The 22,655-nt window shown below is 37.1% G+C and overlaps 1 protein-coding gene across 3 annotated transcripts in view; it reads right to left on the bottom strand.

Annotated features, from left to right (window-relative positions):
* Window positions 1-22,655, bottom strand: part of LOC150107066 (epidermal growth factor receptor kinase substrate 8-like) — a 379,016-nt gene that overhangs the window by 190,172 nt on the left and 166,189 nt on the right. For all 3 annotated transcript variants that reach the window (XM_090393423.1, XM_090393421.1, XM_090393422.1), the window contains exon 8: window positions 8,347-8,489. In XM_090393423.1, coding sequence (XP_090249549.1) covers window positions 8,347-8,489 — 143 coding nt within the window. The remainder of the gene's footprint in view (window positions 1-8,346; window positions 8,490-22,655) is intronic.

Raw genomic sequence — 22,655 nt, 5'->3', positions numbered from 1 at the left:
GTCACATTGTGACATTCAGAATGTCACAATGTGACACGTTGCATTTCTTTGTTGCCACTATTTTATCAAAGTTTGGTGTCATGTTTGAAGTGGCCTTTCTTAATATAGCATCTAAATTGATGACTTAAAGATGAACGCTGTTTGGTTTTGTTCAAGTTCATGGACAGAAAATGTTTGTTCACAAGTATACGTGCTCCCAAACATACAAATTACCTGGTAGGCAGTATCCAACAAACTTTTAAATTTATCCTGATCCAGAATAGAATAAAACTCTTGTAAAGTACTCTCCCTATGCTTGACCCAACAGTTTTCAGAACAATGGATATAAATAACTTCCATCTGGAATTCGACAGGTAGATTTCCTGCTTCGACAGAAAATGGATCCTCAATCACTTTTATGCAGACTTCGTCTTCATTACTCAATGGCATTCTTTTCTGAAACTCCTCACTTAGAAGCGATATGTGCTACTTATATTTTCCACCCACCATTGAATAACATTCTGATGGAATATTCTGTCGACAAGTTAAGAAATGTGACATATTCCCCTCAGCAAGTTGATTTTCAAACAAACTTAATTTCATTTTGAATGCCTTTATAAGAGACATTAACTGAAAAACAAACTTATTTTTTCCTTGAAGCTGTAAGTTAAGGTCATTCAAGTGACCCAAAATGTCACACAAGAAAAATAAATCTTGATTCCATTCTTCATCCATTATTTCTGGGAATTTTTCCATATCTTCTTGGGATTCCAAAAATTCAACTAGTTCATATTTTAGAGTGACAAAGTGTGACAAAACTTTACCGTGGCTCAACCAACATACATCAGCGTAGCTCAAGTTGTTATTTAGATGAACAGGATTGAAGATGATTTCTCTAGATTCTGTGATTTTTCTCTCTAGTTCGTCACTGCAACGGAAGATGTTAGTAGATTTTTCCCAGCAGACTTTGTGACTTTGGTTTTCATCATTAGGATTAGCCGAGAAAAGGATATGACTTGATAATGCACTCACTTGCTGTCTCTTGTAAGTAATGTTCCTCATGTGTTCTTCCATATGCAATTCGACAGATTTGTCTGTCTGCCCAAAAGAAGGAATATCACAATCACACAATATTTTATATACACCAGGGTATTTGAGTTGATGATGACAAGGTTTTGGGTGGCTAATTAAGAAACGGATCTTTGGAAGTGGAGTGAACAATGTTCTGATATTGTATTTTCTTAGAACTTTTGCTAATTTATGTGAAACAGTACTTATGTAAGGAATAGATATATTGCCTTTGAATCTATTTGTTTCTTCTGAGTGATGTCTAGGAGGATTAAGAAGGAATTTTTCAATGATTTTCTTGGAATATCCATTAACTTCGAAAGAAGTTTTCAGATGGTTTATTTCTGTAAGAAGTTCATTTGGGTCATCAAGAAGAGAACAGGCTCTATGTCCCAATGTGGAAATTATTCCAAGCTTATGAGAAGGGAAATGATGGGACTGACTGTGCAGATATCTGTTGGTATGTGTGGGCTTTCTATGTATCGATATTTTGAGTTTACCAGAAGAGCGAGTCAGTTTGACATCAAGAAAAGGCAAGGAATTATGCGTTTCAAGTTCGGCAGTAAACATAATACTTTGATGTCAGTTATTGAGATGTTCGAGAAAAACCATAAGGGATTCATGTCCATGGCTCCAAATGATGAAGACATCATCCACATAACGTTTCCAAACTTTAGGTGTTAAAATAAAGGAAGAGATAGCCTTGGTTTCAAAATCCTCTAAGTAAATATTTGCAAGTACAGGGGATAAAGGATTACACATAGCCAGTCCATGATTTTGTTTGCATATATTATCTTGAAATTTGATAATAATGATGAAAACCAAAGTCACAAAGTCTGCTGGGAAAAATCTATAAACATCTTCCATTGCGGTGACAAACTAGAGAGAAAAATCATGGAATTTAGAGAAATCATCTTCAATCCTGTTCATCTAAATAACAACTTGAGCTACAACCTCCCAGATAGTCATTCAGCTGTAATCATGCACTCTCCCAACAATGCAACAAACGAAAGAACAGCTTCAAATACAACCACAACATTTTCATGCTAATTATGTATAGAGACTGTCTATGTTGTTCATAGTCTTTTAACCTTCAATGCTTAGTGTTTTTTCTTTCTTTTATAATGTCCCTGAAGAAGGCTGTTACAGGCCGAAACTAGTCATGTTTTTATATTAAAACCTCTTTGCTTATATCTCGGTTCTAGTCACTCAATATTTCATAAAAAAAATATATATATATACTCTATAATATAAACTGATAAGCCTTTTTTTTTGTAACATTTTTGTGTCAAGTTATTTGAAACATTTTGAAACTCAAGGCTACCCTGAGTGTTGAGTCTTCAAAATTCGAGTCATCAGAATTCAGAATTCAAGGAGAACAGGCTTACCAGTCCAGAACTCAGGGGGTTGGGTGGCGTAGGTGCCAGGGGAAGATCATCCCCTTTTGAGTTTTCAAAATTCTATGCATCAGAATTAAAGGAGAACTAGCCTACCAGTCCAAAACCTGGGGGGGGGGGGGGGGGGCAGACACCCCCTTTCAAGTTTTCAAAATTCTACTTATCAGAATTCAAGGAGAACCGGCCTACCAGTCAGAAACTCGGGGGGTTTGGGGGGGGGAGCGGAACCCCCTTTCTAGTCTTCAAAAGTCGAGTCATCAGAATTGAAGGAGAACCGGCTTGCCAGTCCAGAACTCGGGGGGTGGGGGGGGGGGCACCATGGGCAGAGCCCTCTAGTGTGTGTGTGTGTGTACACAAGGTGTCTCAAAATTTACGCAAGAAGTAATTTTGATAGAAAACAGGTTTTTAATTAAAAATTGTAATTTCTTATTGATTCATAAAGTATACGGTATAGGGTTATGCATGGAATAGCATATCGGATAAATGGCCTCCACGGCTTTGCTGGCACATATGCACTCTTTTGTTGAAATTTTCCATGACCGTTTTGCATAAATGTGGCTGAATTTCATTGATACAGCGCTCAATTTCCTCCTTCAAGGCGTGGGCTTGTTGGCATAAACCTTAGACTTTAAAAAACCCCAAAGAAAAAAGTCCAACAGCGTTACATGATCTGGGCGGCCAATTCTGATCAGCAAAATGGGAAATTACACGAATAGGAAATGACACATGCAGTAATTGAATTGTTTCTCGGGCTGTATGGCATGTGGCCCCGTCTTGTTGAAGCCACATGTCGTCCACATCCATATCTTGCAATTTAGGCACAAAAAACTGGATTATCATGTCGCGATAGCGAGCACCATTAACTGTTATTGCCTTACCAGCTGCATTTTTGAAGAAGAATGGACCGATGATGCCTCCAGCCCAAAATCCGCACCAAACAGTGACACGTTGTGGATGCATTTGTTTCTCAACCCCAAATGCAACAATTTTGTTGATTAACAAAGCCATCAAGATGAAAATGAGCCGCATCGCTGAAGATGATTTTGTTTGAAAAATAAGCACCCACTTGTTGTTGTTGTTCCATAATCCATTCAACGAACTCTTTTCGCTGTGTGTGGTCAGTAGGCTTCAGTTCTTGAGTCAACTGAACTTTGTAAGCATAAAGATGCAAATCTTTTGTGAGAATACGCTGTAGACAGCTTCTCGAAATGCCCAATTCAAGACCACGGTGCCGAATTGATGTTCCTGGACTCTCAGCAACACTCTCACGTACTGCTTCGATGTTTTCTGTTGAATGACTTGTTGAAGGAGGGCGAGAGTGTATAAGATCACTAATTGATCCAGTTTCCTTGAATTTTTTAATTAATCTTTTCACAGTTGATGAAGTTAAATCACTATTCCGACCATATTTTGTACGAAAATTGCGAACTGTAGCTGCCAAACCTTCATTATTTTTAAAATATTGCTCAACAATGAAAATGCGTTGTTCTTTCGTGTAGCGCTCCATTTTTAATAACCCTGAACTGTCAGCTGCCATGCTGTCTTTTTTTCTCTTTGGCACAGATTTAAATTTAGCACAAATGGCGCTAAATTTAAATCTTGCGTGAATTTTGGGACACCCTTTACATACAAGTGTTGGGGTTTAGAGGCACGAGATGAATGCAGTTGCATTCCATATTCTCTTCGCTCCTGAAAAGATCAGATTCGTTGATAGACTGGACCAACTACCAGTGAAGGCTTGAAGGAATGAGACCAGAGGTCAATCTGTCTTCAACAAGTTTATTAGTGTGGAAGGAGCTCAGCCTACTGGGATTTCTTTTTCATTTTGCATAAATTTAAATCTTGCGTGAATTTTGGGACACCTGTATATATATATATATATATATATATATATATATATATATATACATACACACACACACACACATATACATACCCTCTGTCCAAAAAGAAACCGAACTTTTCGAAAATAGAAGAAACTAATGCCGCCACCTGTTGTATCTTTTTGTTGTCGAAAGCAGCAACCTTCGTTAGTGTTGTGGTAACTGTTTATGACATTTGTTTCATTAGAAGCTGAGTTATAGTACCGAGAATGACAGTGTGTTTTGACGAATGGTCGGAAAATGAGTTTCAAACAGAGAGCTGCGATTGACTTTTGTGTTAAACTTTGTATAAGTTTTGCTGAAATGCATCAAATGCTTCAAAAAGCATACAATGATGAATGCTTATCCCGTACTCAAGTTTATGAGTGATTTAAGCGATTTCAAAGTGGTCATGAGACGCTTCAGGACAACGAAAAGCCAAGCCATCCAAAAACTGGACTGAGTGAAGTTAACATCCAAAAAAATTTCATCAAAGAAAACCCGAAATGATTCATGAGACTGAATGAAGAAGAATTGGGGATTCCAAAATCAACTGTGCACAATATTTTGACCAAGAGTTCGGGCCTTCGTAAACCGAATTCGCGATTTGCTCACCACAAGTTGAATAACCACCAAAATATATATCGAATTGAACACTGCAAGGACCTCATTAAAACTGCTCGTAAGGACTCAAACTTCCTTGAAATGAACGTTACTGGTGACGAAATGTGGTGTTTTGAGTATGAGCCTGAAAAAATTGACCAAAAAAAAGTTGCTTGGAGAAGTCAAAAGTAAAGACAATGCTGATTTGTTTCTACGATTCCAAGAGCATTATCCACAAAGAATTCATTCCGCCTGGCCAAGTGGTCAATGGTGAGTTTTATTTCGAAGTTATGAAGCGATTGATAGCGAGAATTCATCACGTACGGCATGAATATCGTGATGCAGGCAGTTGGTCACTTTTGCATGATAATGCACAATCTCATCGTTTGAACATTGTGAGACAGTTTTTGAGCAAAAACCAAGTTTGTGCGTTGGATCACTCACCGTATTCACCTGATTTAGCACCCTGTGACTTCTTTCTCTTCCTCCAACTTCATTTGCCAATGAAAGGAAAACGATACGACACCATTGGAAACGTTCGAGTGGCAGTAACCACGACCCTCAACACCATCCCAAAAACCGATATGAAAAACTCATTTAACGAATTAATTGACTGTGCCAAACGCTGTATCGAAGCTTAGGAAGAGTATATTGATTGAAATAAATTATTTGAATAATTATAATTGGCCTGTGTTTTTTTTTATCAAAAGATCGGTTTCTTTTTGGATGGAGGGTGTATTATCTTATTTTTTTCTTTCACCAGAGGTCATATTATAGTCAACGAATGACCAAAGCAGTTATATTCAGCCCATTGTAGTGTGTACTTGTGATCCAGTGTATATGTGTGTGTGTATGTTCCTGAGTATGACCGTGATATAAATTTGTAACATTGTATTTTATTTTAATATAATTAAAGCAAGTTCTATAACTTGCTGTTTCTCTCTCCATAATTATTAATAATGAATCCAACCCTTGCAGTTTCTCATGAAGTGGAATTGCTCCGAGAAATATCCTGCGATTGCCATACTACTTATGTGCCCTGTAATTTCACATATACCCTCTCTTAAATGAAAATTCCAGATATTTAGCCACCTCCCAGGTCAAGGCCACATGATCAATTGGTGAGAATATGGTCATATTAGTTACAGACAAATCCTCTGATGCAATTACTAAATCTAATTTTCTCAAACACCTGGTACCCTCTATCATATGTTGACTCAGGTAATTACTCCTTGGTATCTGCATAAATTCCATTTCTTTTCTCATATGTATTTTCTCCTTTCAATATATATTCCCATAGGCGAAGTTCCCAAAATAATTACTTTCCCTCCACTCATTGAATTTATTTCCCAATGCATACATTTCCATCTATTACATTGCCTAGTGTATAGCAGCACCAAATGTATATTTTGTCCTGGTTGCATCTATCTCAACCAGATGGCCTCAAATCAGTGGCACTCCCCAGATGGGGAAAGGGGCCCTACCCTGCCCCAAAGGAAAAAGGAAAAAACACTAGAAAATTTTCCAAAAATCTTTCCCTAATTAAAATTTTTTTTTTATTTATGTTGTATCGTGTCTTCTATTTCTATACTACTTATGAATTAGTAATCATTGCTCAGTCATAGGTTCTATGCGATGCATAATGTGTATTCTCAAAACGTCTGAAACTCGGCCATCCCCCCCCAAGATTAGATCCGGAGTGCATTACTGCCTCAAATGCACTATTTTCCTGACATTATCATTTTCTCTCTATCTTCCCTGAAAATACTATATCCTTCACATTCTATCCCAATAATTATATCATCCTCTGTCAGCCATGTATCACTAATGCCAATAACTTTTGGTCAAGAGAAACTAATCAATGCCGAGAACTCACCCCCCCCCCTGTTCTGAATGTTTCTGTCATTAATGTATATGAAGCACAATGGCTCCCTAGGATATAGTTCATAAGCTGTGAGCTTATGCTTCATACTAACTATCCTATTCTTATGATAAAGAGCCAAGAGGCTATTTTTTTTTCCGCCGGTGTAAATTATTAATTAAGTTATCATAGTAATAATATAATATATGGGTACACGATTCTGGCAATTTGAATAGTAGGGGGTATGTAAGTTCATTTCACTCAAACCTTGGTATTATCCAAGTATACCTACTCACTGATGAGACCTCAATAAAGGTCAAAACCGGTCTGGGTAGTGACCTCTCCTCATAATGTAAAAACAGTAACACATCTCCTAGGAGCTGCGTTTTACATTATGAGAAAGAAGAAAAAAAAAATAAGGATAGTGATGGTTCTTGCTCCACCTTTGCTCCGAGTTGCCCTAGTGTTGTACTACCCAGGTGTTGATTTACGCTTGGACTTGCCAATAGTTCTTCGGCATGAAACTCTTAGATTTCGATCTCTGAGTTTCGTATCCGGCTTTAAAATAATGAGGGATTTATCATCCCCTTAACTTAATATCCTATTCTTGTTTGTTACCAATAGTACTAATCAGGCATTTTTTGTACATGCTGTTCTCTCTTTTTTTGGTCAAGGCATTGCTTTACATTTGAGCAACAAATAACTTTATACAAATCCGTCCATTCACTGAATACTGTTCTCACATTTCATGTAATCCCCTAAATTCTCCAATCCTTGGCTGAGTACAAAAGAGAGAGAGTAATAAGGATGATTTTTGAATGATCAATACTCATCAACAATCGCATTATTCCCCCTCACAACCTAAATCTTACACTAGCAGCCAGAGAGCTGATCTTCTCAGCATGGTTCTTCTAAACTCACAAAACCAAGTTTTGTTACTCTTCATTCTCTCTCTATTTCTCACTCTCTGTCCTATTGAAACAAAGGGACAGCAGTAGGAGTAAATTGTACTTGGTAAAAAACTGTTTTTCATAATATCGTGTTTCCTAAAAAATACAATGTATATGTACAAAGAACAGTAAAAAATCAAAATGTGGAAATGTGCAAGGTTTGGGTTGTTCAAATATTCCAGAGACTCTACACATTTCATCCAGAATTTTTTTTTCTTTTTTTACAAAAACTTGGCAAGTTCCTTCTCATTTGTACAATTTCAACACCATGGTCCACACACAACACACACTTAAGTAGTAGTAACACATTGAAACTAGAGAGGTCCAATGTGGACACCCTGTACAATATAGGTTAACAAGCTATTGTAACGATTATCACATAATAAATTCAGAAGTCTTTTAAACCAAAACCATTGTTTAGTTTAAATGACTTCAAATCAGTGAATCACTCATCGCTGTAAATTATAACTCACAGACAGCATTATAAATCATAGCCAGCATAATAAAAGCATTTTAAAATTATTCTTATTACACCATCCAAAAATATATTTTTTTTGTTTTGAAATATTTGTTCCTATTTTGAAAAAGATTTGAAATTCTTCTAGTAAGTAAAATGCCCAACTTACATGAAGAGTTAGAAGCAGCAGCTGCAGCAGCATTAAACATGCTAACTTGCTCTCGAACATTAGGATTGGGAGATCCACCATTAATAGGAGGTTCTGGGGGAGGATGATCTGGAAGTGGTGGAAGTCTGTGCAGCTCAGTATATCTGTAAAAATATTCTGCATTCATTTATAGCAAATTAGATATATTGAAGAGAGTTTTCAAACAGAAGTGGCAACAGATGTCTAATAAATATATACAAGATGGCCATAATTAAAGGAGGAGGAGGAGTTCAGAGCCCTGTAGCAAAAAATGTATTAGACAAAATTCAATCAAACTTGGTGTAAGTAGACTCTGGAAAATGGGGTTTTTATTTACAGAAGATGAAAAATAATACAAAATTCTACCACCAGGACACATTTGGTGCTAGAATCACATGATATTTGCATCACTCTCTGCTTCTACTGACGAGCTGGTGGAACTGAAGGAAGACTGAAACGGATTCACGTCATTCTGATAAGACTGAAGTGCTATGGATCTGAACTTACCAGAACATGCATTGTTAGTCAATGCTTTGCCATCAACAAAGCGGTAATGCTATGCCATACTTCGAGAATTCCAGTATTTGAAGGATAAGAGAAAAGGTCCAATGATGGTATATTCCAGTAATTGGAACACATTTTTTTTTTTTTTTATAATAAGCTATATAAAACACAATGAATTAATAAAAGACCCAACAAGTTTCATCAATCAAATTTCAGATTGCCCCACAATCAAGTCACAGGGGTTTAGATCAGGCAAATGAGGTGGCTATGCTGTGGAAAATGCACGACAAATCACATAACTCTAAGCGTCTTCGTAACATTTACTGTACTGGTAATCCGTGAGGTGGTGCTCCTTCCTGCATGAATATGGTAGAGTCAAGGCATCTTTGCTGCTGCAGTTGTGGAACAGCAAAGTTGAACAGCATCTAATTGATACTTAAACAGCAGAGACAGTACAAATCACTGTTGGGTGAAGTTCTTTGAAAAAGTATGGACTGATAATAGATGAAGCAATGAAACCCACTTTTGTTGAGTTTGAAGGAATCTGATGGAACATGTGAAGGTTATTCGCAGCCAAATGCAGCAATTGTGTGAGATAACACTATTGTTCAGATAAAAATGTGCCTGGTCATTCCACAAGATTTTTCATGACCATGCATCATCCACCTCCATTGGAGCTAACAACATCAGGGCAAACTGCAGTCTAGTTTCCCATCATCATGCAGTAAAGCTTAAGTATGAGAGATCTTGTAGGGGAAAGACCTCAGCACTGCTGGACTCTTGTGTGTTATTCATTCCGTGTTCCATGACAGCAGTTGCAACTTCATCAACTTGTTGACGAATAATCCATTTGCAGCCTCGTCCTGGGCTCACTGCTAAAGATGTGCTATTTTCAAATTGTAAAATCATTTTTCTAAGATTGTTTTCATCATTGGACCTGTAAGTGGAGGTTTCCGTGGTTAAGAAGTTCACATGGTATATTCCGGTAATTGGACCACAATTTTTTTTTTTATAATAAGCTATATGAAACACAATGAATTAATAAAAGATCCAACAAGTTTCGTAAGTCGTTTGACTTACATCTTCAGGGGTAAAAGGCAACTGAAAGTTAAAACAACAAAAAAGAGATTAACAGTTCATACTATACAGTTGTAGCCATCTGACTATTCATGAAATTAAAAATCAGAATGCAGATTCAAAGCAGTGCTGGGTTTAAACAATGCTGTCTGATGCCACGTTCTATTGTTCATGTTCATAATGTCCGAGGTCTGACTGAGGTATATTTTTTATTAAAGCTGACCAAACTTGGTGGAGAATTAAGGCTTGATTTTTATTGCATTGCAGCTTCTTTAAATTTTCTTATGTAACAGTTTTTTTCTATGTACGACATGTTTGTATTCTGCCATAGTACATTGTGGCCGGTGGAAGTGGTATGGAAAGCTAGACCTGATTTTTTGTTCTCTTCTGTTTTGTACATCCTTTTGGTGTTCTTTCTTGTGGATTTCCCCAGATCTTCCTGTCTGTCCTACGTAGCAGATGCCGCAGGAACAATAAATTTTGTAAATACCCGGTTTTTTTTAAAGGATGATGAGGAGGTTTTGGGGGATGTAGAAATCTCAAAATTTTTTCCAGCGACAGAACGGCTACTTTGATGTTATATTTGTTAAGTAATTTAGCCATCTTGTCTGTAACATTTTTGATATATGGAAGTGTGATAGCATTTTTGAAATCTTGTTTCTGAGAGATGCTTGTAGGAGGTGTGTGAAGGATTTTTTTGATAGTATTGGTTTCATAATTCTTTTGAAAGATCTGTATTAGATATTCTAATTCTTCGTTTCTCTGTTTTTCTCTGCTGGAAATGTTATACGTTCTGTCCCTTAGGGTTTTTATTATACCTATTTTTTGCGAAGGGTGGTGGTGGTGTGAGGCCGCATTAAGAAATCTTCCTGTGTTGGTAGGTTTTCTGTATATTGAGAAAGAAAGTTTATTATCCTTTTCATTGACTTCTAATAGAATGAACTTAGAAAACTGCCCTTTCTATACTTCTTGTTCTAAAGTAAATTTTATATTATTATGCAAATTATTTAGGTAATCTTTGAAAGCAATGAGTTCATCTGTTGTTCCTGACCAAATGATGAATATATCATCGACATAGTATAGCCACATTTTTGGTTTTTGATGATAATTGTTTAAAGCATTGTTTTCAAAGTTTTCCATAAATAGGTTAGCTAAAGCCGGAGAGAGGGAAGAGCCCATAGCCAGTCCTTCTTTTTGTTCCCAAAATTTGTCTTGAAACGTGAAAAAAGTATTATTTATACAATGTTTATAAAGATCTACGATGTCTGGAGGAAAAATGTCTTCTAGGAGATTCACAGTTTCGTTTCTTGGAACATTTGTAAATAGGCTGATAACATCCAAACTTGGTAATATATTTGAAGGTCCAATATAAATATCGTTTACTTTTTCAATAAAATGTGTACTGTTCTTGATGAAAGAAGATGTTTTTCCTGTATGGGGTAAAATCATTCTGGTGAGCTGTTTTGCTAAATTAGAGGTCAGAGAGTCTCTACCATCTACTATTGATCTTAAGGGAATACCTAATTTACCTGGTAATACATCGGATCTCATCCGCATACAAACCACGGCTTTACTATTGCAAAGTAAATTACCTCAAAGGAATCTTCCTTACACGGAATACACTTCCCTCAAAGAATTACAATCAGACAAAAATATTGTCATAATCAAAGCAGATAAAGGGAATGCAACAGTAGTTTTGAACTCTGAAGATTATAATAATACAATGAAAGCTCTTCTTGAAGATTCTAATACCTATAAACCTTTAGACAGAGATCCCACTTGGCACGCTCACAATAAAACCAATGATCTAATCAAAAAGATATCTAATTGAACTGAAGAACTCAAAAGAACTCTACATTCAAAACACCCATTAGTTCCAAGAATTTATGGTGTACCAAAAATTCATAAGATAGGTATTCCCTTAAGACCAATAGTAGATGGTAGAGACTCTCCGACCTCTAATTTATCAAAAATGTTACAGACAAGATGGCTAAATTACTTAACAAATATAACATCAAAGTAGCCGTTCTGCCGCTGGAAAAAATTTTGAGATTTCTACATCCCCCGAAACCTCCTCATCATCCTTTAAAAAAAACAGGGTGTTTACAAAATTTATTGTTCTTGCAGCATCTGCTACATAGGACAGACAGGAAGATCTGAAGAAATCCACATGAAAGAACACTAAAAGGATGTACAAAACAGAAGAGAACAAAAAATCAGGTCTAGCTTTCCATACCACTTCCACCGGCCACAATGTACTATGGCAGAATCCAAGCATGTCATACATAGAAAAAAACCTGTTACATAAGGAAATTTAAAGAAGCTGCAAACATGCTTAAAATACTAATACCAACACAATGCAATAAAAATCAAGCCTTAATTCTCCACCAAGTTTGGTCAGCTTTAATAAAAAATATACCTCAGTCAGACCTCGGACATTATAAACGTGAACAACAGAACGTGGCATCATCCAGCATTGTTTAAACCCAGCACTGCTTTGAATCTGCATTCTGATTTTTAATTTCATGAATAGTCAGACGGCTACAACTGTATAGTATGAACTGTTAATCTCTTTTTTTGTTGTTTTAACTTTCAGTTACCTTTTATCCCTGAAGATCTGAAGATGTAAGTCAAACAACTTACAAAACTTGTTGGGTCTTTTATTAATTCATTGTGTTTTATATAGCTTATTATAAAAAAAAAAAGTGGTCCAATTACCTCAATATACCATGTGAACTTCTAAACCACAGAAACCTCCACTTACAGGTCCAATGATGATAACAATATTAGAAAAATGATTTTACAATTTGAAAATAGCAGATCTTTAGCACTGAGGCCAGGATGAGGCTGAAAATGGATTATTCATCAACAAGTTGACGAAGTTGCAACTGCTGTCATGGAACATGGAATGAATAACACACAAGAGTCCAGCAGTGCTGAGGTTTTTCCCCTACAAGATCTCTTATACTTAAGCTTTACTGCATGATGATGGGAAACTAGACTGCAGTTTGCCCTGATGTTGTTAGCTCCAATGGAAGTGGATGATGCATGGTCATGAAAAATCTTGTGGAATGACCAGGCACATTTTTATCTGAACAATAGTGTTATCTCACACAATTGCTGCATTTGGGCTGCGAATAACCTTCACATGTTCCATCAGATTCCTTCAAACTCAACAAAAGTGGTTTCATTGCATAATCTATTATCAGTCCATACTTTTTCAAAGAACTTCACCCAACAGTGATTTGTACCGTCTCTGCTGTTAAGTATCAATAGATGCTGTTCAACTTTGATGTTCCACAACTGCAGCAGCAAAGATTCCTTGACTCTACCATATTCATGCAGGAAGGAGCACCACCTCACGGATTTCCAGTACAGTGAATGTCACAAAGGACACTTACAGTGATGTGATTTGTCGTGCATTTTCCACAGCATGGCCACCTCATTTGCCTGATCTAACCCCTGTGACTTTTGATTGTGGGGCAATCTGAAATGCATGGTGTATGAAAGACATGTTTCTGATTTAGCAACCTTGAAAGACAGAATAACACAGTATGTGATGAAATCAATGCAAATCTGTTGCGTTCCACTGTAGAAAATGTCATTCACAGAATACAGTTCTTAGAACATCTGAAAGGAGGACATATTGAACCACATCTGTAAGTTATACAAACAGGAAAATTGATTTGTTGTCTCATCTAGCCATTACTGGCTAGATGAGACACGTCAAATCTTCATAAATGCTCCAAGATGGCAGAGGAAAGGTGTTCCTCATGGAAAAAAGAAATAGAAGGGATTGGATTGATATGACCCATAGTAGCAGAAAGGCATGGAACTTTATCAACCGAATTAGAAAGGATTTCACTAAGCCATATGAGCATCCATAACAGCTAATCAAATTGCTCACCAGCTGCTGCTAAATGGAAAATTCCCTAAGAAGCACCCAAAAAAATAAGCTATTTAGAACCCCAAGTGAGGAACAAAATTGATTAACACATATTTCACCATCACTGAACTCAATGCTGCCTTAAACCTATTAAAAACCTAGAAAACTACAGGCATGGAACTTAATCAACAGAATTAGGAAGGATTTCACTAAGCCATATGAGCATCTGCAAGTAACAGCTAATCAAATTGCTCACCAGCTGCTGCTAAATGGAAAATTCCCTAAGAAGCACCCAAAAAATAAGCTATTTAGAACTCCAAGTGAGGAACAAAACTGATTAACTCAGATTTCACCATCACTGAACTCAATGCTGCCATAAACCTATTAAAACCTAGAAAATCTGCAGGCCTTGATGATGTCTGTAATGAACAGATTAAACATTTTAGAACCAGGACTAAAGAGTGGCTATTAAACCTATAAGACACTTGCCTCAGAACCCTAATGATACCAACTATCTGGAGCCATGCCAAAGTGATGGCCTTTCTGAAACCAGGGAAAACTCCAACCAAAGCAAAAAATTACAGACCTATATCACTACTCAGCAACCTCTTTAAACTCTATGAATGATTAATTTTGAATAGGCTACAACCCCTAATCAAACCCCATCTTATTGTGTGCAGGCTGGTTTTAGACCAGGCAAATCCTGCACATCACAAATTCTCAACCTCACTCAATATATAGAAAATGGTTATGAGCAGAAACTAGCTGCAGGAGCAGTCTTTGTAGTCTATGGTATGTATGATACCATAAACCATCCCACACACTCAGAAATAAAATATACAGAATAACTAGAGACTATCGCCTTGTCCTCCTGATCCAATCACTCTTTGAAAACAGATGCTTTTATGTGGACCTGGGGGGGGGGGGGGCCGCTGGTACCTCCAAAAAAATGGCCTCCTCCAGGGAAGTGTGTTATCACCATTACTTTTCAACATCTACACCAATGATCTCCCCATCTTTCCAGGAACTAGAAATTTTATCTATGCTGATGACCTTGCCATAGCTACTCAATCAAAAAATTTCAAGTCCATTGAAACTACTCTGTCACTTGCCTTAAACAGTCTAACCACATATTATAGCAGTAATCAACTAAAACCAAACCCCTTGAAAACCCAGACTGGCCTTTTCCACCTTAACAATAAGGAAGCCAACAGGAAGCTACAGATTTCTTGAGAAGGCTCTAATATAGAACATTCCTGGAACCCAATCTACCTCCGTGTGATTCTCGATCGCACCCTCTCATATAAAACCCACATAGAAAAAACAAAGACAAAAGTGAATTTAAGAAAAAATATACTAAGAAAGCTTACCTTCTCCAAATGGGGTGCAGACCCTAGCACACTGAGATCTTCTGCTTGGCCCTTTTCTATTCTTCTGCTGAATATGCCTGCCCAGTATGGTCCAGATCCTGCTATGCTGAAAAACTTGACCCAGGATTGAATGAAAGCTACCGTTTAATTGCAGGATGCCTGAAACCAACATCACTAAAATACCTGTATACTTTGGCTGGTATTGCACCCCCTTCCATTCGAAGATCTTTTTTTCATTTCATTCTCAGCTGACGAAATAAGCAGACAAATGAATGATGAATGCCACCCACTATTCGGCAAGCCTGCAGTGCCCCAAAGACTAAGATCCCAACATAGCTTCCTGGCAACTGTTGACAAACTAAAAACCTCCTAGAGACAAGACTTCAACAATGGCTTGCACTATATCCTGAAAATAATCCTGGCATTCCAACAGCCAAACATCTTCCACGTGGTGCTCACTTAGACTGGAATAGTTGGAAAAGCCTCAACAGACTTCAAACGACACGACGCTGAAAACAAAACTTCATCAAATCGGGCTACCTCACTGATCCAGATAATTGTGAGTGTGGGACAACCCAGTCCATGGAACACCTTCTTTCTTATCCTTTTCTTCCATCACCTTGCACAAAAGAGGACCTATATCCTGCACAGAAAGAGCAGTTGATTGCGCAAGATACTGGAGTAACATTTGACCATATTTATTGTATATAAGTTATGTATAGTTTCCTTTTTTCATATTTAATTATTATTCCCTATATAATTCACCTACCAAATTTAAGCTGTTCTCATGTGTAATGTATCCTAATTTGTTGTAAATCATGTTGTACCACTTGTGTTTGGATACGAAAAAAATAAATAACACTTATCCCGAAATATTCTGATGATGATAGCACGATCGAAATGGCTCACACCCCATTAACGCTCTCCCCCACCCGTTTCCCATAAAACTCTTCCCCTTCCCCAAAGAAGCGCCCTTAAATATAATAATATATATATATATTATTTTTTAAAAAACCTGGCTTTTCAAATTAATTTCCCACCTTGCCTCAACCCCCCCCCCCCCACACACACACAAACAAGTTTCCTAAACCCCCTCCTCCCCTTTTAACAGCCTAACAGCAGAAGTATGCAGAACAAAGACAACCTAACATCCAAACAAGGTATGTGCAAAATTTCTTCCTCTACTAGTCTGCATATATTTATCTTTAAAATACACCTATAATGCCCTAAGAATTCTTGAGTAAAAAAAAGCCAATAAGGGACACTCCTAAATGATAATAGGCAAAAATAGCCATAAAAATAATAAATAAATAACTTAAATATAAAGAGCCAATAGGCTTCATTTCAGCAATATAAACATTATTTAAATTAAGGGGATATTAAATCCCACATTGTTTTAAAACCGAATAAGAAACTCAAAGATTGGAATCAGAGAGTTTCATGCCGAATAAAAATATAAACTTTTAGAGTTGATGATAGCTGATGAGCTCCAGCCAAGGAGAATAGAAGTTGAAATGCAGGATAGAGAAAAGAGCACATTTGAGGCCATTTGGTGAGAGATTGTGGCTAGCAGAACTAAATATACAATTGGGTGCTGCTATAGACCAGGTGATGGAAAAGATGGTGGTGACAGTATGCACAAGCAAATAGAAGAAATGGGTGGAAGGAGGGTGATTATTATGGGAGATTTCAACTATGGTCGCATTGATTGGAGTGAGGAGAGGACACACGGGAGGAAGGAACTGGATTTTATGCGGTTATTAAGGGATAACTATCTGCGACAGCATGTAATGGAAAATACTAGGGGTCAGAGAGTGCTTGACCTAGTAATTACATCTGAGGATTTGGCTGTAACAAATATGACCACATTGCCACCAATCGGTGAGAGTGATCATAGGGTCTTAACTTGGGAGGTGGCTAAAGGTGTAGAATTTTCAATTAAGACAGGGTACATGTGGAATTATCAGGCTGGAAAGTATGACAAGCTTAGGAGTTTGATTGGTTCAGTGCCATGGCATGTACAACTGCAAGGACTAGAAGTTGATAGTGCATGGGAGGTAGTTAAGAAGTACTTGCATGAAGCAATGGCTGACTGTATACCTAGAGTCCGAATAATAAATCAAGTAGGGGTTAAATGGATGAATAACACCATTAAGCTTGAGCTGCAAAAAAAGAAACAACTATGGAGGGAATTTAAGGAGAAGGGTGACCGGCAGGCACATGAACGGTATAAAGCGCAGGCTAGAAGGGTGACGAGTGTGGTAAGAAAAGCAAAAAAGGATTACGAAAGAACATTGGCCATGCAGGCTAAAGAGAATCCTAAACAGTTTTTTAGATATGTAGCAAGTAAAAGGAAAAATTTACATGGCAGATTGATTTTAAAGAATGCCGATGGTAGGGAGGTAACTGAATCAGTTGAGATAGTTGAGTTACTGAGTGAGCACTTTGCAAAAGTATATCATCCAGGTGGTGACATTGCAGAAACGAATAAACCAGTAGATTATACGGGAATTGTGGTTAATGAAGTGGAGGTGAGTAGTCTATTGCATAACCTCAATGTCAATACATCTGTGGGATTGGATGGAATACCAGCTCGTGTTGTACGAGAAGCAGCTAAAGAATTGTCAGTACCCTTGACCATTTTGTTTAATTTGAGTCTCGGCTCTGGGTTAGTCCCGAGCAGGTGGAAAGAGGGGAAAATAGTTCCACTGCATAAAGGTGGTTCCAAGACTGCTGTTGTAAATTACCGACCGATTAGCATATCAGGAATCATTGTCAAGGTCTTAGAGAAAATAGTCAAGAGGAAAATACAAGATTGGATAGAAGAAAATGGGATACTGTATCGGGGACAGCATGGTTTTGTGAAGGGTAGGTCATGCCTCAGTAACTTGCTCACGTATTATAACACAGTGACGGCTGAACTGGATAAGGGTAATGGGTTTACATTGATTCTACTGGACCTTGCCAATGCCTTTGACAGGATTCCACATGGAATTCTAATCAGTAAATTGCAGCATATGGGAATGGACATAGGGTTGGTGAGATGGATAGGAGGGTGGTTGACGGAGAGATATCAGAGAGTGGTTTACTCGGGAGTAGAGTCCACAAGACGGCCTGTGACTAGTGGTATGCCACAAGGATCTGTTCTTGGACCACTACTGTTTAATTTGTTCATAAATGATATAGGAAATGATCTGAGAGGAACAGTTCATTTGTTTGCGGATGATGCGAAGTTGGGTAGGGCAATAGTGAATGCAGATGACGTCAAAATTTTGCAGGATGATTTGGATAGATTGGAGGTCTGGGCTAAGGAGAATGGATGTCAGTTTAATGTGGCAAAATGTAAGGTTATGCATTTGGGGGTGAAAAGATTGGCGGCAGTTTACTGCATTGGTGGAACCCTGCTCCAGGAAATTGATGAGGCACGAGATTCAGGAGTGTTGGTAGATAAGGAATTGAAATTTAGGGGACACATTGCAAAAGTGACCAAAACAGCTCATCAAATCACTTGGTTGCTGAAGAATACGTTGACAAGCAGAGACAAGCAGGTTATTGTTCCTCTCTATCGAGCCTTGATAAGACCCCATCTAGACTACTGTGCTCAGATTTGGTCACCTAGGTTTCTTCTTGATGGGGAGGAGGTGGAGAGGATCCAGAGGCGAGTGACCAAGATGATAGCAGGTCTGTGGAATGAACCGTATGAGAACAGGTTGAGGATTTGTAGGTTGCAAAAATTGGTTGATAGGTGGAGGAGGGGAGATATGATTGAGACATTCAAATTACTGAAGGGTTTCTATAAAATTAATTCAGAAGATATTTTTGAGAACAGGGCTGGTTGTGGGAGGACTAGGGGACATCCATGGAAACTGGGCAAAAGTGTGGTTAGTAAAGGTGTTAGAGCTGGGTTCTTTACTTTTAGAGTAGTGAATGAGTGGAATGCGCTCCCTGAGTCTGTGGTGGATGCTGTGACAGTGAATGAGTTTAAGGCGAGGTATGATAGATACTGTATGAATGTCAAATAGTTGTGATGAATATGATTTGGGGCCTCCCTCGATGAGTCTAATGACTCCCTGGAGTTGCCCGTAATAATAGTAATAGTAATAGTTTACTATATTCGGCATGAAACTCTCCGATTCCAATCTTTGAGTTTCTTATTCGGTTTTAAAGCAATGTGGGATTTAATATCCCCCTTCATTTAAATAAAATAAATAACTGTTTAATTAATCCCAAACCATGTGCTTATAGCATTAAAATGTTCCCTGGTGGCAGAATTTTGTACTATTTTTTTATCTTCTGTTAAAAAAAAAAAAAAAAAAAAAACCATGTTGCAGTGTGTACTTACACCAAGTCCAAGTTTGGTTGAATTTCATCCAATACATTTTTCACTACAGGGCTCTGAATACGTCCTCTTTAATTATGGCCACCCTGCATATAGGTTTTTAATTATACTTAAATATACAACTAATTTCTTTTTCCCTCAAGATTCCAGGTAGAGCAGATGATTTAAAAACAGATAATGAGGGATTTCCAAATATAGTACTCATAAAGGAAGCATCATTGAGCTCATATTAACCCCCCCCCCCCCAAAAAAAAAATCATTCAATTTTGTAGAACAATCCTCTCAAAAAAGATACTGTAAACAGATTATATGCAAAAAAAATTAGCTACGAAAATTGAGTTTGATAGATTATATTCTCTATTTAAAGGGTTTTCGATTTAGTGTGGTGAGGAAGTTTGCATGCCTGAATGAGCAGAGCTATAGTGATCAGAGCTTAAGATCTTGGTAAGAGACATCTTAGTCACACATCTTGGTCAAAAGGTAGGGACCAGACAAAGTGCAGTTCACACAAATTCACCTACTCCAAACAGATGAGTCACTATGAGAGAGTGGGTCCAACTCTCACATATGAAGCCTAGAAATCAATCCTCTCAAAATTGGCTCACTGTCACCAAGGATAAGGATGACAAGGATCACATGAGTTGCTTAGGCAAGTCTGGTCACAAAAAATATGTTACAGCATCCAAACTCAGTGTGAAGAGTGAGAAAACACTTACCTAAAATGTTTTGATGTCTCACAAGCAGTAGATACAATTCCATCTTGCACACAGCATTTGCTTCCTAAAAGGACTCACAACTTTCAAAGCAAAAAATACAAATACAAACATCTCACAAAATTACTCCAACTTTCTCTCTTCAAAATAACAGGATTTTATAAGAACAACCAAACAAGAAAAATCAGTTATCTGCTGCAATCTTGGAAGTATTGCATACAGTCAATGATAGGCCAATGAAATCTAGTTAGATAACAATGAAGAAGAAGAAACAGGTGAGTTAAGTGTAAATGCTTGTAGTGCCTCCATTTTCCAGACAATCCAGCCAACTTTTCCTTGGTCTTCCTCTACGTCTCATTCTCATTTAAAAAAACTAAATAGTATTTAGTTCTTTTTAAATTTTGTTTTGTAAGTCAAATAATAGCTTAATGAAGTGTTTTAATGACTGGAGAAATATAACACAAACAACCTTTTGTGATCACAAGTGTTCTACTGAGCATATATGAGCAATCTGCACATATCGCAAAAGAAAATAGCCGAAATGATTCCGAATTAAAGAAACAAATTCAATCTGAATATAATTATTGGAAAGAGGTTTTAAAAATAATAATACCTACCATTAAGTTACTGACTAAACTATGGCTGCATTTAGAGACAATAAAAATGATTTTTTTTTTTTCTGATTCTTGCAAAAATCATTTATCATGTTTAAATTATTTAAGTGAATTTGATGATTTTTTAAAACATCACACGAAAATGTACGGCAACAGTGGTTCTGGCAGATCAAATTATCTTTCTTACCATGCTTGTGATGAATTAGCTAATAAAATGAGAAATATTAATATCAGAAATTAAGGAAGCTGCTTATTTTCCAATAATACTCGATTCAGCATCCATAATGACTAACTAGCTATTATATTTAGGTATGTTACAGCAAATTCTGACATTAGAGAAACATTTATCAGGTTCAATAAATTAAAGATACCAAGAAATTATATACTTGGTTTAATCCTTTATCCAAGTGTAAGTAAACAAAGTTTGTGCCTGAAGTATTTTCAGGACTGGGGCAACTGGTATAAGGAAGCTAATGACTTCACATCACTTGCCTTAGCATTCCATAATGGAAAGTACATCTCCTTGCACACATGTATAATGCTATGCATTATGGGAAGAGTCACTACCCAGACCAGTTTTGACCTTTATTGAGGTCTCATCAGTGGAAGCCAGACCCAGAGGTGAGGTGATGCTAAGGTTGAAGTAATGCAGAAGTCATATTTTCGTATATGAGTAGCCAAAAGGTGTCACACCTTGTTATTAAATACAGGATGGACAGTCATGACAGCAGAGTGATGAATTCAGTATGATAATACACCATAATAATAATACCAATAATACATCAATATATCATACTTGTGTAAATGATGCTGTGCAAAATGTAGAAGGGGGACAAGTATTAGGAGAATTGGAAGTGAAAGAATCAGAGGTGTAACAGGTATTAATTGGATTAGATGTTAATAAAGCTGTGAGAACTGATGACAAATCACCATATATTCTTAAGGAATGCGTCGAGCAGTGAGCTATGCCCTTGAATGAATTGTTTAATGAAAGTTTTGCAATGGGTAGGGTTCTAAGGAGTGGAAGAAGGCAAAATAGTACCACTCCATAAGCATGGTTGTAGGACAGAAAATTTTCTAATTATAGACCAGTCTGTATAACTGCAGTTGTAGTCAAGGTATCGAAGAGACTGGTTAGGAACAGGATACAAGGTTGGGTTGATGGATATAGAATTCTTTATGATGGTCAGCATGAATTTGTGAAGGGGTAGGTTTTAGCAATTTACTTGCATTTTATGATACGTAATGAGTGTGTTAGATAAGGGAGGTTCATATATAGTGATATTCTTTCAATAAACTTTTTACATCATCATTATCAAATTCCTGACGTGTACCCTCAAGGGATGTACAGGATATTATGATAGTACTACATGAAGAACTTACATCATTACTAACTTCTTATCAACAATTTTCCTCCAAATCAACCTGTCAAGACTCCAACATTATCAGATCTTATATTTCTGTCATTTAAGGAAATTTTTATCATATCAATCCACGTATATCTTGGTCTTCCTCTGCGTCTGTTTCCTAGCAGAGAACGCTTGTTTTGCTAATCTTTCCTCTCCCATTTTGTTTAAGTGACCATACCACCTGAGATTAGCTCTGTTAACACATTCCTGGATGCTAACAATGTCTAAACTTTTTACCTCTTCTTCAAACCAATGTGTCCATCTTTGATTAACTTTGTACTAACTGTTTTTTTTCTCCTAATGTTTATTTTGCTGCTTCATGTACAATATCTTTAAAGTATAATAAATTTAGTTTAATCCTTTATCCAAGTGTGAGCAA

The sequence above is a fragment of the Typopeltis vanoorti genome, chromosome 5 (genome assembly GCF_054136105.1).
Source record: "Typopeltis vanoorti isolate ZY-2024b chromosome 5, IOZ_Tvanoo_1.0, whole genome shotgun sequence".
NCBI classification, from domain to species: domain Eukaryota; kingdom Metazoa; phylum Arthropoda; class Arachnida; order Uropygi; family Thelyphonidae; genus Typopeltis; species Typopeltis vanoorti.
The sequence above is the reverse complement of the archived record's forward strand: the minus strand, read 5'-3'. Positions and strand labels throughout refer to the sequence as shown.